General features: G+C 31.3%; 4 protein-coding genes across 12 annotated transcripts; 3 read left to right on the top strand and 1 right to left on the bottom strand.

The window, feature by feature from the left end:
- The first annotated feature begins 1041 nt into the window (after positions 1 to 1041).
- On the top strand, positions 1042 to 2514 carry LOC138185097 (waprin-Thr1). The gene is made up of 4 exons (XM_069123748.1): positions 1042 to 1176; positions 1413 to 1478; positions 2113 to 2286; positions 2355 to 2514. Exons 1-4 carry the CDS (start codon positions 1170 to 1172, stop codon positions 2444 to 2446), a joined length of 339 nt encoding a protein of 112 aa, XP_068979849.1. The 5' UTR covers positions 1042 to 1169; the 3' UTR covers positions 2447 to 2514.
- A 138-nt stretch (positions 2515 to 2652) lies between these two features.
- On the top strand, positions 2653 to 4579 carry LOC138185089 (receptor-binding cancer antigen expressed on SiSo cells). The gene is made up of 4 exons (XM_069123735.1): positions 2653 to 3155; positions 3285 to 3433; positions 3499 to 3612; positions 3687 to 4579. The coding sequence occupies exons 1-4, from the start codon at positions 2981 to 2983 to the stop codon at positions 3876 to 3878; spliced, it is 630 nt and encodes a 209-aa protein (XP_068979836.1). The 5' UTR covers positions 2653 to 2980; the 3' UTR covers positions 3879 to 4579.
- A 1274-nt stretch (positions 4580 to 5853) lies between these two features.
- On the top strand, positions 5854 to 21362 carry LOC138185067 (protein DOP1 homolog). Of its 8 annotated transcripts, none has more exons than XM_069123687.1 (27): positions 5854 to 6212; positions 6987 to 7224; positions 7419 to 7696; positions 7787 to 7952; positions 8034 to 8223; positions 8315 to 8490; positions 8574 to 8846; positions 8925 to 10476; positions 10566 to 10828; positions 10904 to 12041; positions 12121 to 12546; positions 12626 to 12936; positions 13006 to 13207; positions 13303 to 13704; positions 13786 to 13922; positions 14025 to 14178; positions 14267 to 14638; positions 14709 to 14847; positions 15008 to 15179; positions 15255 to 15466; positions 15545 to 15697; positions 15779 to 15974; positions 16428 to 16439; positions 16751 to 16918; positions 16997 to 17108; positions 19122 to 19321; positions 20563 to 21361. In XM_069123687.1, exons 2-27 carry the CDS (start codon positions 7169 to 7171, stop codon positions 20576 to 20578), a joined length of 7476 nt encoding a protein of 2491 aa, XP_068979788.1. In that variant the 5' UTR covers positions 5854 to 6212; positions 6987 to 7168; the 3' UTR covers positions 20579 to 21361. The 8 variants fall into 8 exon arrangements, with proteins under 8 accessions (XP_068979788.1, XP_068979793.1, XP_068979794.1 ...); XM_069123692.1 differs by lacking the exon at positions 5854 to 6212 and adding an exon at positions 6221 to 6443 and having other exon boundaries at positions 13786 to 13904; positions 20563 to 21362; XM_069123693.1 differs by lacking the exon at positions 5854 to 6212 and adding an exon at positions 6221 to 6443 and having other exon boundaries at positions 14709 to 14823; positions 20563 to 21362.
- LOC138185090 (uncharacterized) lies at positions 17126 to 18797 on the bottom strand. Of its 2 annotated transcripts, none has more exons than XM_069123736.1 (2): positions 18287 to 18797; positions 17126 to 17785 (listed from the first exon to the last, which is right to left on the bottom strand). In XM_069123736.1, exons 1-2 carry the CDS (start codon positions 18372 to 18374, stop codon positions 17256 to 17258), a joined length of 618 nt encoding a protein of 205 aa, XP_068979837.1. In that variant the 5' UTR covers positions 18375 to 18797; the 3' UTR covers positions 17126 to 17255. The 2 variants fall into 2 exon arrangements, with proteins under 2 accessions (XP_068979837.1, XP_068979838.1); XM_069123737.1 differs by having other exon boundaries at positions 18308 to 18797.
- Positions 21363 to 21377: the final 15 nt, after the last annotated feature.

Genomic DNA, 21377 nt, shown 5'->3' with positions numbered 1-21377 from the left:
AACAATGCTTGTTATACATATATGCGCGTTTGTAATTGAAATAAAATGTTCTATGATAAACCTTCTAATTTCTTAAATGATTTCTCAGAAACAAATTCATTGGTAAGCGGCTTTATGTAAATGACGCGTCACCTTATTAGCCTATTGACCTGAATTTGCATAGATCCTTGAAGAATACATTCACGAAATCCAAGTAGAGAAGGTCATTAGCAAGACAGGCTAAATGGAGGATCGTTTCTAGTTTCTTAAAATCCTAGGAAATAATCGTTAATATAAGACCGTATTTTATTTTACTATTTTATTTGTTTTATTTTATTGTTGTATTTATTTTACTGTTAGAAACTATTTTATTGTTAGAAAATAAATAAAAAGAAATAAAAAACAAAAAATAAACTGCTAGAAAGATTAGATAAGAAACAGAAAAAGGATGACATCTTCTCCTGGGGCCATTTCAGAAAAATCCAGAAAATCCTACTTACTGTATAAAAATTTCTCTTATATATATTATAAAAAGTTCAAAAATTTTTTCAATATTAATTTAAAACCAAAAGAAACATCAAATGCTTTATTCAAAAAATCGAATTATTTTGAATATATTATTTTAATCACAAATCGTGAAATTTTCCAGTATTCATTTAAAAATAAAAAATATTCAAATAGATACAATGTAAACGTGTTTATTGTTGTCGCTTAATACATCTAAAATGGCTTGTAATAAAATACATAAAAATACGTAATTTGTATCAATGAAAGAATGATCTACGAACCTGAAGTCTGTATTAGTTTTACGTAAATTCACGTATTCAATTGAAATATCCAACTACATTATTCGTCGAACAGTTGAGTCACAAACGTAAAAACATATCAATAATAGTCATAAATGCGTCCATAAACTGCAATGATGTCGGGAAATATCAAGAAGTTGAATCAGCTGGTTCCCTACGTACCGCCGTTTCACGACATGTTCCTTTCGCTGACCGCAGAGTAGAGGTGGAAACGAATGAGATAATGACATAAAGATTGTTATGTAGATAGATAAGGAAAGAAAATGACAGAGAAAGATTTAAGAATCTGAGCTCTTATCACGCACCAATTAGACGTTGTTCATCTTGCAGTTGAATAGATCTGGTGATTTTAAAATTGTGAAAGAGGATCTTCGACAAAGAACAATGCATAGTATGTGTGTTTAGGAAAATTGAGACTTTTATATAAGGTGTTTCAAGTTAACAAAAAGTTAATGTGAGTTAAAGAGACAATTTCATCGAAGAGATAACTTTGTCGTTTCTGAAAATGAAAAAGGCTATCAAAAAAAAATAAATTTTTCTACTTTTTGTTTATATTGAGACATCTTGTGCAGTAATACATTATTTTATTTTTCGAACTATTAAATAACCAAGTGTATATCATTATAGAGAAAGGAATAATTATGATACTGGCTGTGTGCTTATTAATTGCTGTGGCAGACGCTCAGCTGTCTCGTAAGTTAATTAATCACCTGTATGTAGATATATTATTTACTGACATTTCGTATAAAACTAATAGAACTTTTCTTGCTATTGAATTATGAATTTATTTCGAACGAATGCGATAATGTTGTAAATATAATTCTATTATCTATAATTAGTATCGACATATTGACACTTTAATTGAGTATTAACTAATAATTTGTCATATTTTATATCTCTCACGTATATCTTGATTATGCCTATTGCCAATAAATGTTTTACTTTGAGAAATATATACAGATACGTTCAGATATAATCGTCGATATAACGACTGAGAAAAATCGATATGACTGTTTATAAAAAATGATTTCCTACAAATTCTGTAATATATTTTGGTTCATCCTATATCTCATCTATGATCACGTATTCTGTCTTTTGTCAATCATAAAATATAAAGATAATACTACATTATTACTATATTACCACGCGAGTATTTCAATATAGCCTACCTAACAAGTATTTATTGATCTATTTGATAATCTTGATGTCGTATAATTTGTTTAATATTAGAATTAATCGAAATGAGTTTCTATTTTCAAAAATGGCGCATTAAAATTATCTTTACGCAAAAGGAAAATTCATCATTTACAATTTAATCATTTTTTAGATAAAGAAGGACATTGTCCATTAAGAAACAGTATTTCAAAATGCACTCCTAAATGTGTTTCGGATTTTCAATGCTCTTTTAATGAGAAATGCTGTCCAAATAAATGCGGAAGTGAGTCATGTGTTTCAGCAAGTCCCGTTAGTACCGGCAATGGATATAAAGGATCATCGAATGGTAAAAGAGTTTACATAATTTTTTAAGATTTCTATCTTCTAAGATCCATAAGAAAATTTATTTTTCAGACGACGTTTATTGTGGCGGAGTAAAATGCGGTCCGTACCAAAAGTGTAAATTCGATCTTAGAACGAAACGCGAAAAATGCGTTCGTACATAAACGATTCTTTGAAATATAACAATATTATTTTTTTATAAAATAAATAAACATTTGTTCTAATTACTTTACTTTGTACATATATATTTTACTCCTCTCGTGAATATAATTTAAAGTTTTGTGAAGAAATAATGAAAGATTATACATAAGTTGTTAATAAACATAATTCCTAAAGGTTTATAAAAATTAAAATTTAAATTGCAAGATGGTCGAATTACGATTAATTCTGATAGCAACTAGCAACCTGTTGAAAGTTTGAAAACGAGTCGACAGTCGACGCATAGATTTTAATCGATATTTCTCGATAACCTCTTTATTGTTTTACGAGAAGCTGCGTGCCGGATGGAGAATATACTTATTATTAGCAGTTATTAGTGTTTATAAAGTATGTACAAAGTGACACGACAGTAAAATCACTTAATTCTAGATATTTTTCAGCAAAATGGCATTTGATCAGTCTTGATTCTTTGTAATAAAAACATATACAATTTATTATTATATCATTGTAAAAGAGGTTAGATCTATGCCGATATTACGATGGCAGTAGAATTTTTAGTAAATCGTTTGAAAGCCCTCATCGTATTACTTCTGGGAGTATTTAGACGTGCGATGTGCTGTCTTCGACGTCGAAGAAGGTCGTCTTGTGATTCTATACCTCTCTCCACGATCGGCGTAGTACCAAACACCGTAAACAACACAACACAACCAGTGAGTTCCGAACATTGTCATTCACCTTTTTTTAAGTTCATCTCTTTTGCAACGATTCAGAAATTATGAAAATCCTGTTGTACCATTGACTCCGATAATAGTAATCACTGAAGATGCTTGCTCAAGGAATTAGAGCATCAATGGGATCAATGGGAAGAAAATCCTGTCGTGGTCGTGCCAGATAGACCAGTTAACACGGTACAAGCAAAAATCGAACAATACAGACAACAAGTTTCTAAAGTGCCAGAATCTACAGAGGAGCAGCAACCAAATTTTTTCGAGGTAATTATCTCTATTGCTTTAACAACTGGGAAATATCTATATCTAACTTCTTATATCTATCATAGAATATGACACCAAAGATTACAACACAGACAAAGATTTTAGTAAAAGATAAGGCTTCGGAAAATACATCCTGGAATGCATCAAAATTTGCCATGGCGAATGATCTCATGCCATCTGTATGTGTATATTTCTTACATGACTATTTTTAATGAGAAGGAACTATATAATTTCTGAAATTATATTTACATAGAACGAGCTAGGAGAATGGGAAGACAATGCTGTTGGCTGGGAAGAAGAAACGACAAAGGAATTTGGAGACCCCACAAAAACATTAAGAGAACAGAAGCGAAGAGAAAGGGAGCAACGGCTGTTCGAGCAGCAGCAGAAGAGAATTGAACGCAATTCAAGACCTCAACCATTAGGTGCAAAACTAAATTCTTGATGAGGAAGGATATAAAAACAAAGATTTACGTCATAAATGATAATTTTTCATTCGATGATGTTCATGCACAAATGTGATCTTTTTACAACTGCATGGAACGTCAATTAAAATTAAGAAAAATCAAAAGTCATTGCTTGTGCTATGAGTTATATGTTCTTTTGTAAAATTTACCGAATCGTACTCTGTATAGGAAAACATCGCAATAATATTATTTGAAACGTCCAAATTTATATTTTAATGCATTTACTAGTTAATTGATACATCGCATCTTACGCATTTAATTCCTTGTTGAAAATTATCTGAAAATCACTGAATGGTATTTAATGACACGTGAAATATCGAACTTTTTAATAGAAAACAAAAGAACTGACTTATTTACATAACATATTTACGTTACAGAAACTACAAATGTTGCATTGGTGAACGATAATATTGTTACTTTTGTTATTTAAATTGTTTTATTGTTAAAATGTTTATAACGTCTAGGGACATTCCATGTAAATAATCTTGTAATACCAGGTAGAAACTGATTTTTTATAATGAAATCGGACTATTTTTTAGGAGGTGAAAAATAGAATAACTAATCTCTTCGCAAGTATGAATTCCTCTATTTGATTATTTTCTTAATCATACCGATATAAAACTGAGAGCATGTTCATTGAATTTGTAGCGGTATGAAATAAATCATTACTACACATACTGTTATTAAAAGACTTTATGAAAACCTCCAACAAATGCAAACAAACATTTTGTGATATATTGTAAGTATGTCTAATAAGCATTTGATACTTGCACTGCTTTTAAAATGCCTTTTGTATGGGATTGTAAGAGGAAGTAGCTAATATAGGAAACAAGGGAAATATTCGATATCGATAAATGAGTATGTATTTGATACATATAACTTTTCGTGCTTCGTATGACGTATATACGATAAAATGTATCAAACAAACTTCCCCCTATGTACAGGGGATAAGGGGCTTGTGTCCAATCAGAGATAAGTCCAAAGTGAAAAAGATAAGGACGGGCGAAAATCACAGGATAGAGTAATATCGTTCGTTTATACAGCCGTTCGTTTTACTCCACTTATTGAACTGTTACCAATTATTTAGAAACTATACATATATTTTATAACACGCTAAACATATTGTATTATCTATATCGGTTAATAAAATAAACTGGTAAGTATGTATAAAAGAATATTTATACTAAAAGCTTATAATTCGGAATTCCTTCATTTGAGGTATTCTGACAGAAAAAAGACATCATAAATAACTATATAACTATTTACATAAAATATTGTATTGCAATTTTAGAATTAAATGGTGATGCATAGGACATACGCGAACCGTGTAAAAAATTACGTTGACAATACAATAAATAAGAATTCAATAATCATAATTACCACGGCATTGAATAAAAACTAGTGAAAGCGAGTTATTATCTGTGAAGTCTATACCAAAAAAACCGGCAAGATGAACAAGATAATGAAATAGTAATACCTGACTTCAGATACTTAGATTTTAAGGGTTTTGAGAAAAGCTGGAATTCCACTTCGCAGAGATACTTCGAAAAAATGTGGGGATAATAACAGCCAGTTAAAAAGGCAGAATTCCGGCCAATTAGCAAAGTATTGCTATGCATCACGTCGATCACGCGCGATACAATCTTGTTGTGTACGTGGCCAGCGACGTACACAAACAAAAGAATATTAATTAATAAGAAAAAGACTATACTAAAAATTCTGCCTGCATGTATAAAGAGATAGTAAAACAATGATATTTGATTTCAGATATCAAGCTTTTAAAGTCTGAAAAGCTGAAATTCTACTTCATAGATGTTACTTCGAAAAAATGTGGGGATAGCAACGGTCAGTTAAGAAGACAGAATTCCGGTCAATTAGCAAGGTACATACTGTTACTGTGTACGCATGGCACAGGTTATACATCACGCACGTTACAATCTTGTTTGTGTACGTGGCCAGCGACGTACACAAACGAAAAAATGCAATAAGTGGCATCGATACACGCGGTGACGTACGCTTGAATTCTTTGTGCTTCGTTATATGTATAGTTCAGTACAACCAACTTCACACAGTCTACATCGTACGTGTACACGAAATGATGGAAAAGCTCGTTTGACGGAAGCCTATCACAAAAACTGCGGTGATCCATTTTCAGGATTTTCCAACTGAATTTCCTACATCTTCCTTGATTTCTCTTTTAATATCGTCTCTTGATGATCGCATTCGTGATCAACAAAACGTGCGCGATTATTCGATACTTTTCACCTTCACCCTTAACGACATATGCAAATTCAAAATGTCAACATCAGAAGGTGAGCTGTTCGTCAGACCTATCTACAAATGATACGATGGACGTTACTAACTTTTTGAATCTCATTTTGTACCCGTTTACGTAAACAGTATCAAATTAACTTCAAATTAACGGGACGATTGTTAATCGTTCCTTTAAAATATTTTCGAACGAAAACTAAATACGTACATAGATGGTATGAAATTATGGCGCACGAGTAATTTCAGAAGTACATATTAAGTGACAATAACAAGTGTGTTTACATTGTATCTTTTCAATCCTTCATTTATTTTTAAATCAATATTGAAAAGTATTTTTCAATTTTAACTATATACATATGTTGGACGGATAGGATCATCGATACGGGCAATCGTAAGCAAACAAAGCATGAACATGAAAGAAACAATGTTATGTCGTTCCTGTTCAAATTTTTTCTTCTGCGTACAATTTCCCTCTACACTCGCGTAGTATACATATTTCTCGGAACGTTAAGAAAGAAATATTATTTTATATCATTTTTGTCGAAAATAATATAACACTTGTCGATCATATGTTACACGGAACGATTAATACAGTTACTCTTGGTAATACTGATAAAACAATCTGTTTTTAACAAAACCACAAAGCCACGACAAATCGTTGAACCAGTCGATAACCACACGTTGCGATTTATTTTTATCAGAGTAAAAACGCAACTGTGTCTGAGAGAACTTAGTTATTCTAAGAAACGCGCGGGGTTGATATTGTAGGTTGTGATCAACATATTTGTCTAGAGGTTACCTGATTTCTTTTTTAGGCAGAGGGATACACTCTTATCTAAACACAATGTGCTGCATGATAAGAGCATTTTTTAATGGCAATTGCCTCTTATGAATCACTTGTGATACCAATCAGTACTGGAATAATGTAAGAAGGATCAAGTATATGTGATACATAGTCGTCTATTTTTATTGTAAATTACAATAAAACATTGTAACAATGGGTTCTATAGCCTTGGAGGAGTTTGAACTCATGAAAGACTCTAAATATAGAGTGTAAGTAAAGTGTTTCACCTGATTGTTTATGTATATTCCAGTCTATTAATATAAAACTATACAAAAAAGCAAATATAATGACATTTTTCTAATTATGTTAATATTTACTAAAAGAATATTTGTTCATATGTAATTAAATATAGCATTGAATTTTAATCTTCTATGCAAATTAAAGAATGTTATATTTTATACAGCTATGTGTCAGCTGTTGATAAAGCTCTAAAGAGCTTTGAATATACGAGCGAATGGGCAGATTTAATTTCTGCACTTGGAAAATTAAACAAAGTGTTATTAAGTCATATGAAGTTTCCAGTTATTCCTAGAAGAATTAAGATATCTAAAAGATTAGCACAATGTATGCATCCTGCTTTGCCATCCGGTGTTCATTTAAAAGCTCTAGAAACCTATGACATTATTTTCAAGTGTATGGGCACTAATAGACTGAGTCATGAACTATTTATATATAGTGCTGGTAAGATTGATATTAAACAATTAATCCTTCCAATTGCATAATTTAAATTTATTTATTAATTTGTGTTCATTAATTTGAACTTCATTATAGGTCTATTTCCTTTGTTGGGTCATGCTGCTATGAATGTAAGACCATCTTTGTTGACAGTATATGAAACTCATTTTGTACCTCTTGGAGAGAGATTAAGGCCTGGGTTAAGTGGATTTTTAAGTGGTGTTTTACTTGGTTTAGAAGATGGGTCTGATCACTTTGATAGGTAATAATAAAATAAAAACAATGTGAATCATAAGATAAGAACTAAAATATTCTCTTAAACTTTATAAATTTGTTTCTTTAGAACCAACTCCTTGCTTGAGAAAGTGTGTGAGGGAGTAGGTCCAGAACATTTTTATGCATGTTTGTGGGATTGTTTAGCTTCAAATTCTGGAATCCGATTACCTGCTATATCTTTTGTATTAGCTCACTTCAACAAAAAACTGCCAATGGAAGAACAAAAGTACATCATGGGCACAGATACTAATATTATGGTAAAAATAACAATTATTACAAGAGATCGAATATCGTTTGTATTTTAATGACTGATTTATACACGAATATTTATTAATATTAATGAATTAGGTTACTGCTCTTTGCGCTGGAGTACAAGACAGTTCTGTGTTAGTACAAAGGAGTGCTTTGGATTTGTTGTTAGTTGGTTTTCCTGTACATAATAGTCAATTAACACATGAGCACATGGTATCACTAGTCACAGCTGCTCTGGTCACTATATTGAGGAGAGACATGAGTTTGAATAGGTAAAGTAAAAAGATAAAAGAATGTACATAAAATATATTTAATGGGACATTTTATAAAATTAATTTATGTGTATATATCACAGACGATTGTTTGCATGGCTTTTGGGTACTGAAGTAAGCACATCTATTTTGAAGAGAAGAATGGAAACTAAAGTTTTAGAAAACACGGAAAATACACCTACTTATTTTGATATGTACTCGAAGGAAATGCTAATTGAAGCAATAAAATCATTGTTAAAAGTTGTTTGTGAGGAAAGTCCACAAGATTTAAAGCCATATAGAATACTGGTTTCTTTATTAGAAAAGGCAGATATTGGTCCAGTAATTTTGGATGATATTTTATTTGAAGTTTTTAGGTAAAACAACATATTCAAAACTAATATAGCAAAATAATCTCTTCAATAATATAAAAACTTTCATTTTTTTATTCATAGGACATTTTATAACGCTTGCGGTCAATCAAACAGAGTACCAAAAACGAACGAAGTAGTAAAATCAGCAAACTTGTTATTTTCAACATTAGAACCATCTTACGTATGGATACATTGTGGCCATCTGTTTGAAAAGGCTTGTCAAGGTCGAGCAAAAAGTAAACAAGAAACAGAAGACATTGCCGTGAGGTCTGTAGGTTGTGGAATGCCGAATTTCTTGGAAGTGTGTATATTGACTGAATTCCTGCTCGATACTGTGTCATTGGATGCATTTATAGACACTCCTTCTGAGCATCTGCCTGGCTTATTCTACGAGATCATTAGTAAACTTTTGTACCACATCGATCTTTTATCTCCTATGGAGATCTCGAGAAGTCTTCGATTGTGCGCGAAAATTCTGACAAAAGTACAACCAACGGTGGTTTCAAATCACACGGAGAAGAACGAATTGGATACGAAATTGGATACAACTACGAGTACTACCACAACAGTCAATGATAACTCCTTAACCGCAATTCCTTTGGAAAAGAGCCAATCCGATAGTAAATTGAATAAACCGGACACAACTAGCGGTTCATTTTCCGAGAAAAGTCCCAGCCCTAGAAGAAGAGCAAACTCGGGAGGTGCCACCAAACGATCCGATAAAAAGTCGAAAAAGAAATCTAGTAAAAGTACCTCAAAATTAAGCGACTCTTTACCAGAACCAAGTACCAATATTTCGGTAGTCGTGGATGCAGAATCCAAAGGTTTGCCAAGAAATAAAAGTATGGACGATATAAAGACCGAATACATAGAAACGGGTACCATTAATTCTCCATCTAAGGATCAGTTGACTACTTTGAAACAGTCAAGTAAAAGTAGTCCTATGGGCTCCACAGGATCCTTGGGTAGAGGACCGTCTCCTGCGTTTCAAGCGCAACATTCGATGTTAGAAAAATGTTTAAGACAGTATGAGACTTTTTACGTGAAATTAGTTAGTAATAGAGTATTAACTAAAGAGAGAACGGTTCAAAATATGTTCGATAATTTGATGATACCGTGTCCAAGGGAGAGTTTCGACGAGAGAATGCGATATCTAGAACTTTTATTAAATTCTAGATTAAATATGGAGGATTCTGGTTTCTTCAGCCAAGATATTTCTGTAATGGAAGATACCAAACAGTTAGACATTCTTCATCTGTATATTGATTCTATTTCACAAGCAGAATGGGATGACGCTATGAAAATGGCCTCCAGCTTGTTTGTTGAACTATCTACATTTCCTAAGTATTTTCTTCCTGGTGATGGACTACTTGTAGAGGAAGAACCGAAAGGAAATATTATTCTTCCAGATTGGTTGAAAGTTTTAGTAGTTTGTACTTGTTGGTTGGGAAAACAACCTGCTTTACAGTTAACCAGTATTGCTACTTTGTTAGATTTAGTAGCTTTGTTAAAAGCACATAACGACATTGAGACCTATCCAAAAAGCGGGGAGGGAGTTACAGCTGTAATTATGGTGCCATTATTGAAACAATGGCATATAACTTACTTGATGCAATATACTAACGTATTTCAGGTATTCATATACTTCTTTAAATAATTTTTATATCTATTTAAACTTAGGATAAGGACTGCTTGAGATCTAAAATAAGTATATTTATTAAGGTACTAGCACAATCCTTATGGCATCATCTTGGCGAATTACCTGCACATAAATACAGAATGCGATGTGTTGAATTGTTGCACGAACTGCATCATGCTTTACACAATTCCTGTGATGCTGTAGAGGATGTAATTGGACTAGCACTCACGTCAGAAAATATAGAGAAAAGAATAGAAGCGTTCAATAGGTTTGCCACATTATGGCATCTCGGACGTGAAATTGAAACGAACCCTAGATTGCGTGGTTGCATGAAATCTTTCGATCGGTACGTTATATTATTTTTAATACATTTTTTAATAATCTTCTATCTCACGTATTATTAATGTAAATTGTTCTACAGATCATTGTTAAAAATACTGGATAATCTACAGCTCGCAGACAACTCTCCTCTAAAGCTTCATGCTCAATCATGGCTTCTGCACTCCTTAATGCGAGGTGATGTTTCACGGGTAGTAGACCCGTTATTGATAATACTCTTAGATCCATCTACCTGTCGTATGAGCGTGCTGCATGTTAGTATACAGCATAGCAATACTGTTTTGACGAAAAACGATCCCATAGAAGAAAAGTCTGAGATACAAGATGACACAGAAGGTGCAGCAAAAATTTACGCGATCAGTTCAGTAGACGGTAATGTGATATACCACGTTAGTGATAGCGTAGATGAAGATAAGAAATGGCGTAAAGGTAAAAAGAAGAAAAAGGCCATAAACCCTGTGAAAGTGAAAAGAATATTTGCCGTAACGACATTGGCCGCCGGTGATAATTGTAATCAGTACGTAACCGAAAAAAATCAATATATGAAAGAACTAGAAGTACCTCCTAGCATATCTGGTAATAGAAAGATCTCTGTTTTTGTGAATCCTTTGTCGCTCAACTGCAATGAGAATTCTAATGACTCTCTGACAGAGGACGATTTGTTGCCTAGTGTGAAAAAGGTAAACTTAACAACAGAGTTGTTAAAGAATGCAACAAGATTCAAAAAGATAGATTTCGACAAAGGTTCGACCGCTAGCTTAGACGAAAGTTTCTATGAATCAGCAAATTCCAGCTTAAAGGCGAAAGAAAAAAATGGGTTTAAGAAACTGAATGGAGAGGTTGGCTCATCTTTGGATTCCATTACTAATAGTTTCGATTCTAGCAGCCCTGAAATCACCAATAAGCAAACAAAGCAGAAGAAAGAGTCCATAATAATGCCAGGTAGTTCTAGGGAAGTAGCAGGGACTATCATTAAGGGCAAATATCATAGCACAAACGAATTTGCGACGAATTATGATGTTCACGATGTTGGAAGTTTTGAAGCAAGCGTCGAAGTACCTAGTTGGACGATGGATGACGAAGAAGCAGACTTGGATATTAGTACAACTGCAGAAGAATATTTTAGTAACTCTAGTGGGAATAGTATAGTTGAAGAAATCTTAAATGAAGTGCTTGATAAAGTAATGCATATTTGCGATGTTGTTGAACCATCTAAAAGTGTAAGTGGTCCATCTTCTTTTTATATTAAAGAGTTAAGTTATATATCATGTTTGTAGCAGCTCAACAATATATTTACAGACTGATGAGACCTCATATCAAAACTCGAAAACGGGTCGCAATTTTGGAATCGGAGTACACAATCTTCATTCACATATGCTGCTTTACTGTGGGGTCTACGATTCGACTAGAACGCTTTACGCATTACGTACACTTCGCAACGAGCTGTTAACGAACACTAGAATGTTTCTATGTTGTGCTGCAACAACTGGCGTAACCAATGCGACAAAAAACACAACATTGTTAAATTTACTAGCTAGACACAGGAAAAGTGTATTTGGGAGGAATTTTCATGGAGACATAGCAAATACAGAATTCATAGCAGCTTATAGAAGTAGCATGTATTTAGAAGTTTTAATTAGTGTGTGCCTTTATTTTGCTAGGAGCTATTATCCTAATTTAGGACAGATGAGACTTACGCACGAAGAAATTTCAGGAAATCGGCAGGTAATAGTATTCATGAAATATGGTTTAAATTTTTATTATGGTTTAAATTAAGTATTGATTAAAATTTTTTTGTCATTAGGTACAACTTGCAAGTGCAGAACTATTGACACTTATATTCTCTGAATTAATTCCTATCGTTCGTGATTCAGGGAAAGGTTTTAGTTGTTATATAATCGATTTACTTACTAAATGTAAAGTACAAAAAGTTGCATTACATTGTCTTGTATCTAGCGTGATGAATATGAAAAATGCTCATAAGGAAAATGAGGAGGTATTTACGTTTACAGAAGAAATCATTTCATTCAATGATCCAGTCATAGACAATGATACAAGTAAATGCAAATACAGAGCAAGCGATCATACAGAGGCTTTTCAAATACAACTATTAAGGTACATATTTAAAAATACAAAGAATCGTACGTTTCGCGTTATATTAATAAATATTTTTTGTAATTGAAGGTTATTATTAGCTTTAATCATGTTAGAACATCAATGTGGTAATCAGAAAGGTGAAGAAATATGCCCACCAACTACACCAACACCGAGTACTCCAACAAAGACTGTTCCTAACATTATGGGAAGTAGCTTAAAGTATTTAGTTGGTACATCAATTCCACAACAACCAATGTTCCTTGCTAGCATATTAAGTGCTTTACAATTGGTAAATGTGAACTTTTAATACTCTCACACTTACAAAATATTATTTCAATGGTTTTCTTCATTTATTTTTTCTATAAAATCTAATTTTTTTTATAGGATCACATGAGACATTTACACCAACACTGGACAACTCTCGTTACTTCCAGTCTTCCCTTCATGGGATCTTCGTTAACATCTATAGTTACGTCAGTTATCCACCAATTATGTTGCAACATCGAAAACTTAGCGTCGTATTATATCAACGAAGAAACAACAACGGCGACAAAGTTACAAGATATAAGCACACTGGAGTGTTGTCTTCCTGCGGATTATACAGTGACACATCTAGAAGCTTTAACGTTTTTACTTCATTATTGTTTATTGGATACGTCGCAACAAATAGGCTTCTCATTTAATCAGCCTTTGAGTGGCACTATTCAGACGGGAATACCTGGAGCAAATCCAAGCCAAATATTCAATAATCTTATTCACGTGTTTATGCCGAGCCCACTTTCTCCAGTAAGATTATAAAGAATATACGTTTTCAAAAATATTATAATAAAAAATATATGTATGTATGTATATATTTCTATTTTATAGGAGCTTACTACATCAAAAGATAAAAATGGAGTTAGTGAATTACAGCAGCATGCTCGAAGAACTGCTTTAAGTCACCTGCCAAGAATAATTGCATCTCTCTCCACTCTTTGGCAAGCAGTGTTAGCAACCAAGGACAAGTTTGTCTTATCCTTAACTTTTTTTTGTTTCTTTTTTCTTTTTATTTGAAGTGTCTAAAAGTATATATTATACTAATGAATCTTTTTTAAACCAAAATATAGTGATCAAGCCAGTTGCGTAGTAGGAAGTCCAAGAATAGTGAAGCATCAACTACTAGAACTCTTGTCTCCCATATCTTTTCATCATGGTGTAAACTTTTTGGCCGCCATTGCTGTTGCCTGGCACGAGAGGCGGCAGCCTTCTGGTTCTAAGAAGGTAATTATATTACCAGGCTTATATAATATAACTTTTCATATCATATAACATGTATAATATACATATGTCTCTTTATTTACTTAATTAGGTGCTTCCAGAAGCTTGTTCAAATCAACAAGTTATGGTTGATTTAGTAAGCGCAATCCGTGTGATGCCTATCGATACTTTGGTTCAGACTGTTCATCAAGTTGTAAAGAATCAGCCACCGATTCACGGTGTGAAGCAAGATTTTTCGTTAGAAGTTTCTGTATTGGAACTGCTCTATGTTTATATGCAAAGTAATACGTCTCAATCTCTAATTGAATCTTGGGCATCTTTACTTGGTCTACTCAAAGACGGCCTATCTTTAACGGCACCTGCTCAATTTCTATTATTGGCGATCTTAAATGAATATGTACAGAAATGTCCCCCTATGCAAGAAAAGAAGGATATTAGAGATCTGCAAGATGTGTCTGCAAAGGTACTTTCTTTAGATTTTCTTTTAATTAACAAATTTTTATCTCTACATTTTTGATTTAACCATATTTTAGTTGGTTGAGTCATGTTCGCAAATAGCTGGAGCATGTTTAGAACAAACAACCTGGTTAAGAAGAAATTTAGCAGTAAGGGAAGACGCATTTGAAGTTGCTGAAGGATCATCGGAAGGTAAAGAAGGCAAAAGTGGTGCTGGTGCGTAATATGCTTTTCTTTTAGAAAAACTTTATTTTCCATTTTATATTAGTAACCGTAATCCTTATTGTTTGTTTGTTATTTTTTCCATATTAGAGCAATATGCCTCAGCATTCTAATCCTGACTTGACAGAGAAACTAACAAAAATGTTTTTTGCAGTAACACCCGGCACACCACCTAATGCAGCATATAGTATCCAAGCTCAAGCAGTATTAGCAGAAATAGTAGCACCCTTGTTGGATGTTAGTTATGGTTCCCAAGAAAAAGAACGTGTAGTGACGCTGTTAACCAATCTCATGTATAATATTACGCCATATCTTAAAAATCATTCGTAAGATTCTATCCTATCTAATTGATTAATATCGTTTTAGGACATATTGTGTTCTACTAATTACTAAACTTTTAGGACAAAGAATATTGCCTCGTTTACGGCTTGTTCTCAATTACTGAGCTCCTTATCAGGTTATCAATATACAAGGAAAGCATGGCGCAAAGATGTGCTGGATCTTCTACTAGATTCTGCTTTCTTCCAAATGACACCAGCATGTTTACCATATTGGAGGACTATCATAGATAATTTAATGACGCATGACAATACAACATTCCGAGATTTAATGAGTAGTTATCTTTCTGAACAGAATGACAAATAAATAGATTATTAATGCGTTTATTTTAAATAAATTTACTTCGTTGTAGATCGTGTTTCAATGGCTCAAAGTAGCAGTATCAGTATATTCTCTTCGAAAGAGCAAGAATATGAGCAGAAAGCCCAGCTTTTAAAAAGGTTAGCATATGTGATACTATGCAGCGAAATGGATCAATATCACAAATACATGCCTGAAATTCAAGGTGAGTTACCTCTGAAACGTTAATAAATTTCATATAATATTGACTTTATTATTATTATTTATTATTGTTATTTATTACCAGAACGACTTGCGGACAGTTTGCGACTACCACAAGTAATTCCATCTATTCAAGCACAAGTGTTTCTTTGTTTCCGGGTGCTACTTCTTAGAATGTCTCCACAACACGCAACTTCCTTATGGCCGGTAATAGTTAGCGAACTTGTTCAAGTTTTCCTATACATTGAACAAGAACTGAACACAGATAGTGAAGAATTCAGGTAAAATAACATTTTATATTCTTAATTATGGGAGTTATTTTGCTTTTGGGACTTTGGTGCTTTCAGTGCATGATACTTCAATGGATTTCGTTCAAGAATTATCAAAAGGAGGAAAAATATGTACATATAATAATATTTTATTCGGAATTCATTTTATTAATACATTTAAGATACATAAATATATATATATATATTATCAATTGTTATTTATTTGATATTAAAATCGTATTCAATTTCTTTTTAAATTAAATTTAAATTCTGAGAATTTTGTGTAATCTGATAATCTTGCGCTAAGCTTAATATAATACTATGTCCTACTTAAACTGTTTGGTTCTATTCCTTACTAACATTAATAATACCTCTAATGTCATATTGTTTTTGACTCTGTTTCGGTATCCGTGATTTGGTGGAATTTATGATGCCTCCGTAAATTGATTGGTGTTGGGACATCAGTCGTCATGGCAGGTAATTTTGAATGCTTCTTGCATATTAACGTACGAAACGAAATGTAATTTCTAAACATATCTATATTTTAGATATTTCGTACCTATTGGAAGAAGTGTAATATTTTCATAAAATCGTTAAAAGATAATATTACAGTTCTTCAAGAAACATTTCGTAGTATTGGGAGATAGTTGATAATCAATGGGAAATGTGTTTGTTTTGTTTTTCTGCTTCTGATTGCAATATGCTAGAACCAGTAAAGAAAATTAATTGAAAGTTTATTAATTAAATTAATCTTTTCTAAAGATATTATATTTTCAATTTTTATACAGTTCACATATAAAACTACTCTCAGCTTTGGATTCATCTTGGGCTGTGAATGCTAGTAATGGACTTCAAGCACATGGCCATCCCCATTGGTTGCAATTGCAACTTGCAGCTGCTAAATTATTAGATTTAGCACTGCTTTTACCTGCACACAGGCTTCCTCAATTTCAAATGTAAGTTAAAAGTACAAACAATATTTATAAGAATAATTCTTATAAAGGAAATTACATAAAATTGGAAATTTTGTACAGGTATAGATGGGCATTTGTAGGGGATTCAGCAGTAGGATCCATGGAAAACAATAATCTATCTTCTGATTTTGTACCACACATTACGAGAATAGCAAAACTGATGGACAGTAAGGTATGTTTAAAAAACAATTTATGTTCGATTTTACAAACCTTTCCATCACTTTATTCAAATTAGTATATATTCAGTATTCCATTGTGTCACATAAAGTGTATTGAAGGTACAGCAAAGTATTACACTTTTTCTGTATTGTAACACAAATTATGTGATATAAAAATTGTCTTCTTTTGGAAGACACTGTTCCGGTAATAGACATTGTTGCGTTCTTTCGTCAAATACGTATTCTTCCTTACATTCGCATCCACTTTTACATGGCGTGTAACAATCTACCATATCCGGTTCGGTACAAGTAAATTGACAAAGGCAATGGGTCCAAACGGATCTTTCATCACATTGTTGAAAATTTTTAGTGATCATATAATCGAGTTCTTCATAGTCATATCCAGGAATCCGATGTTTCGTGTATCGATACACTTTCTCTGGTTTATACCACTCCAATTGTGCGACTGATGATCTTTTTTTGAGAGAATCGCCACTATTTTCAAACGGAATCTGAAGATCATTTTTGTGGGGGTAAACATTGTTTTGTATATTTGCGTCTTCGAAATTGCTCAAAATGTAAAAGTCATCCTGAATCATATCCAGATGATCTTTGTCAAAGTTTCCAATGTAATTGGCTGGCATATTTTCGTAAAATTCTAAATCTTTGTAATCGGAATCATCCGTATATTCTACAAAATACAGTGTAATTATAATACATTGCAAATAAATACGATAAAAAGTTTAATTCGGTTTTCATAGTAAAATATTATTCAAGTAAGCTTACTGTGTGATTTATATCATTTAATTTCTATTAATTGCAGTCAATTAACTTTAACGAAGTCTATTGAAAGCGGAAAAAATATAATGGACCATTAAGCATATCGTCATTTTTCCCCGTTTATTTATGTAATTCAAAATAAATATTGTATTAAAAAATTTTTAACTCATCAAAAGAATGATTCTTTATATTTTAGATAGGGTAATAAATTAAAAAACCAGTCTTAAATTATAGTAGTATATATAAACTACCAAAATATAAGTAAAAGATACATTTAAATAGAACTTTTTTAAAGATTTTGTATGTTATTATAACAATAATTTATAAATCAATGAAGTTCATCACATTGATCAATTAAACAAAATTTTTTGGACATATATCTATTTATTTTAAATATTTAAAAAACACTTACGTGATTGTGTATAACACTTACGGGCATTTATCACTACTATAAAATAAAAAATGAAACAAGTAACTGTTCTTAGTCCAGTCACTGCCATGGTCACTTTCAAACTGATTGACAGTAAACTGAGTACAGTCTTTTATTACAAATGTACTTAATGAACACTGTATGTAACTTCACTCACATATTTCTCTTAATTATAAAATCTATTTTAATTGTTACTAAAGAAAATATTATATATTTAATATTATATATTTATAATTTCCTAATTTTATTTATACCAAATAAAATTTGTCTTATCTAAGTACTTATGAATCTTCTTTTATTTAGTTATTATTAGTCTCTGACTTTTTTTATTATTTTTATATCTTAATATTTTAAAAGTATGGTTTAACTAAATAGAATGCACACTACTTTGGTCTGCTTTCATCAATTCTGATGAAATACTTATTTTAGTATCATGCAAATTATATATAGATATATGTATTTTATTTTTGTAACTATGCCAATCACTCTCTATTTCAATAGTTCAGTGCTTACATTATGTTTGATATTATAAACTACATACTAGTAAATTATTTTTTAACAATTTCATAGGTAATATTTATTTGTACTTTTAATCCAAGTTTAATTTAGAGGTTTCCATTTCCATTTCTATGAAGCAAGAAGAAATAAAAGATAAGATTAGGATATATTTATAAAAATATGTATAATATATATGCTGGCATTATATTATACTTCTTATTTTACAGTTATAAATAACAGAACAAATTACTGAACGGGTGTTTCTTGCATTGTTCGAAAATCATTCATGATTTTATGTGAAATATCTGCTTTATTTCAGTATAAACAGGAAGCAAACACTGTGAAAGCTATACCCGGTGAACTACTTCTAACGTCGAATAACATTCGTTCATTGCAAGATCTGCATTATTTTTTTACGACACTGAGTCGCAGATCGAGTGATACACAGGCACCGTTGAATGTTACACAACTGGAAGCAGTGATTGAACAAGATTTTCTTGAAAAAATGCCAGCTGCAAGGTAGTAGTAATATACGCATTAAATAATGTAATGAGACAACTTTTTAAAGAAGAAAGATGGAAAAATATCTGAACATCTTTATTCTTTGTTATTTTTTTAAATACAATAAATTGGGAGACCATGATTCTCTTAAAAGGAGTGATCTAATTCTATAAAATCAATTCTATACAATCTTATCGTTACAAGCTGTACATCAAGAATTAAGTAACGTAGGACATGTATTATATAGTGATATTCGAATGAATATTTGATTTTTATTAATTAAGCTTCTAACTTGTCTCCTCATTCGGTTGTGAATAGTTATCAAAAGATACGCCAGGCTGGTGCCTAGCTGAATATTAATATCTGTAGAAAAATATGTACAGTGTAACATAATATTTTATTGAAACATTATTTTTTCAACGGTTTCGAAAAAGAGTTGTTTGTTCTTTGTTTATCATGTATACTAATGTATGCCCACTATCCTAACATTAATGAAATTTTAGAGGATGATCGATATAGTGATATATCTTATATATATATATACACAAGCAAAAATTTCTTATTTTCTTTAAATTTACACATCAGTTTATGAAAAGTACAATATACATAATATATCCGATGAAGCTTTTAGTTGATTGTACATATTCATGTCAATAAATCTTCCTTTTCTTATAATTTTGAGAACTAAAAATAAACGTCTATAAGTAAACTGTGGTGATTTTTAAACTGCAAACATCAGGAAATATTAACTACTAGTATATTTGAAAACGTTAATTATTATATTTAAAAATTTAATATATACGAACGAGAGAATGAAAACACAGAGTGCATTTGTACATGTATCATGTGTGTGAATATTATTGCCATATCTTTCTTAAGACTTAATATTGCTGTATTGATTATTAAGTGTACACTATTTAGGTTTGTAATAAAAATCGAACTTCACTATCTCTTAAATTTTATTTTACTAATGGAGTTATAATTTTCACGCATGTGATTCATTGATTCATATGTAATTAAACTGACAAGAAAACTTCCTGTAAAATTATTTTTCTATATGTAAACACAAAAATTTCAAGAAGATGTAAGTCTTTAAACAGTTTGTGAAACACACAATTCATTTATGAGACATTTATTAGAGTTGCCATTTTTATTTTATAATGTATTTCTATACATATATTAGATATATATATATATATTTGCTATGTAATTGCTACCGCATTGTCACCGCCTCCTTATGCTATTTTACTTCTATTTAGATGCGAAACAAATTAACTAAATAAACATATACGAAATATTGTACACTATTATTGATCTACTGATTAAAGAAATAAGCAACAAGAAACCAAGTATATCTATACAAACGAGAATTTTATAATCAATGCTCGTTGTGTGATGAAATGACATTTGTTATTCCCTTTTAAAAGGCATCTATGTATTATTTAATTATTTAATATGCATACATAATGTGAATATTCCATAATTTAAATGACACGCATTTGTTATTTATATAATGTAAGAATGAAAAAATAATTTTTCAATTGAAAACATTTCATTCTAATTATATAAGGAGAAATGTTTATACTTTAATTTTCGTAATATTCACATATTATTATTAATATAAATGTTTTAGAATAGTATATTGAAAGATTGTATATTTTATAGAGATGTAATGCATTTCTTTGAACAGAATTTTTTATTTAAGCAATTGTACAATCAAATTAATATTTGATAGCGTGTACATTATCTTCTACAAAAATATTTTCAATTGTTCAATGGAACAACTTATTAAGCATTATTACATTTTGTAAATATTTTAAGATATAATTTTAGTTACACAATTTTTTAAATCGTGCAATACTTTCATAAGAAAGTCTATACTTATTATGTTCCTTGCTTTCCAACTTCTTTTTGTTTCATATTTTTGTAAACAGATCAAAAAAATTCAAGAAATTCAATTATAAAATCTGTTATATTGTAAAACATATTGGCAAAGCCAGATATGAGTGATATTCATATATATTTATGTTGAAATATGTAAATTTATACAATAAATTAATGTTCAACAAAATAT

This window comes from Bombus flavifrons, chromosome 11 (assembly GCF_040668555.2).
Source record: "Bombus flavifrons isolate JBK064 chromosome 11, iyBomFlav1_principal, whole genome shotgun sequence".
In the NCBI taxonomy this organism is placed as follows: domain Eukaryota; kingdom Metazoa; phylum Arthropoda; class Insecta; order Hymenoptera; family Apidae; genus Bombus; species Bombus flavifrons.
Note: the sequence above shows the minus strand (reverse complement) of the source record. Positions and strands in the feature narration are given on the sequence as shown.

What these genes read in the sequence shown, in the direction of transcription:
- LOC138185097 (XM_069123748.1), top strand. An exon ending in GGCAGACGCTCAGCTGTCTC is followed by an intron (nt 1,479 to 2,112) that starts GTAAGTTAATTA and finishes ATCATTTTTTAG; the next exon opens with ATAAAGAAGGACATTGTCCA. An exon ending in ATATAAAGGATCATCGAATG is followed by an intron (nt 2,287 to 2,354) that starts GTAAAAGAGTTT and finishes TTTATTTTTCAG; the next exon opens with ACGACGTTTATTGTGGCGGA.
- LOC138185089 (XM_069123735.1), top strand. Translation starts at nt 2,981, where the DNA reads ATGGCAGTAGAATTTTTAGTAAATCGTTTGAAAGCCCTCATCGTATTA. An exon ending in AGCAACCAAATTTTTTCGAG is followed by an intron (nt 3,434 to 3,498) that starts GTAATTATCTCT and finishes TATCTATCATAG; the next exon opens with AATATGACACCAAAGATTAC. An exon ending in CGAATGATCTCATGCCATCT is followed by an intron (nt 3,613 to 3,686) that starts GTATGTGTATAT and finishes ATATTTACATAG; the next exon opens with AACGAGCTAGGAGAATGGGA.
- LOC138185067 (XM_069123687.1), top strand. Translation starts at nt 7,169, where the DNA reads ATGGGTTCTATAGCCTTGGAGGAGTTTGAACTCATGAAAGACTCTAAA. An exon ending in TGCCGAGCCCACTTTCTCCA is followed by an intron (nt 13,705 to 13,785) that starts GTAAGATTATAA and finishes TCTATTTTATAG; the next exon opens with GAGCTTACTACATCAAAAGA. An exon ending in AGGCTTCCTCAATTTCAAAT is followed by an intron (nt 16,919 to 16,996) that starts GTAAGTTAAAAG and finishes AATTTTGTACAG; the next exon opens with GTATAGATGGGCATTTGTAG.
- LOC138185090 (XM_069123736.1), bottom strand. Translation starts at nt 18,374, where the DNA reads ATGGCAGTGACTGGACTAAGAACAGTTACTTGTTTCATTTTTTATTTT. An exon ending in TAAGTGTTATACACAATCAC is followed by an intron (nt 17,786 to 18,286) that starts GTAAGTGTTTTT and finishes TGTATTTTGTAG; the next exon opens with AATATACGGATGATTCCGAT.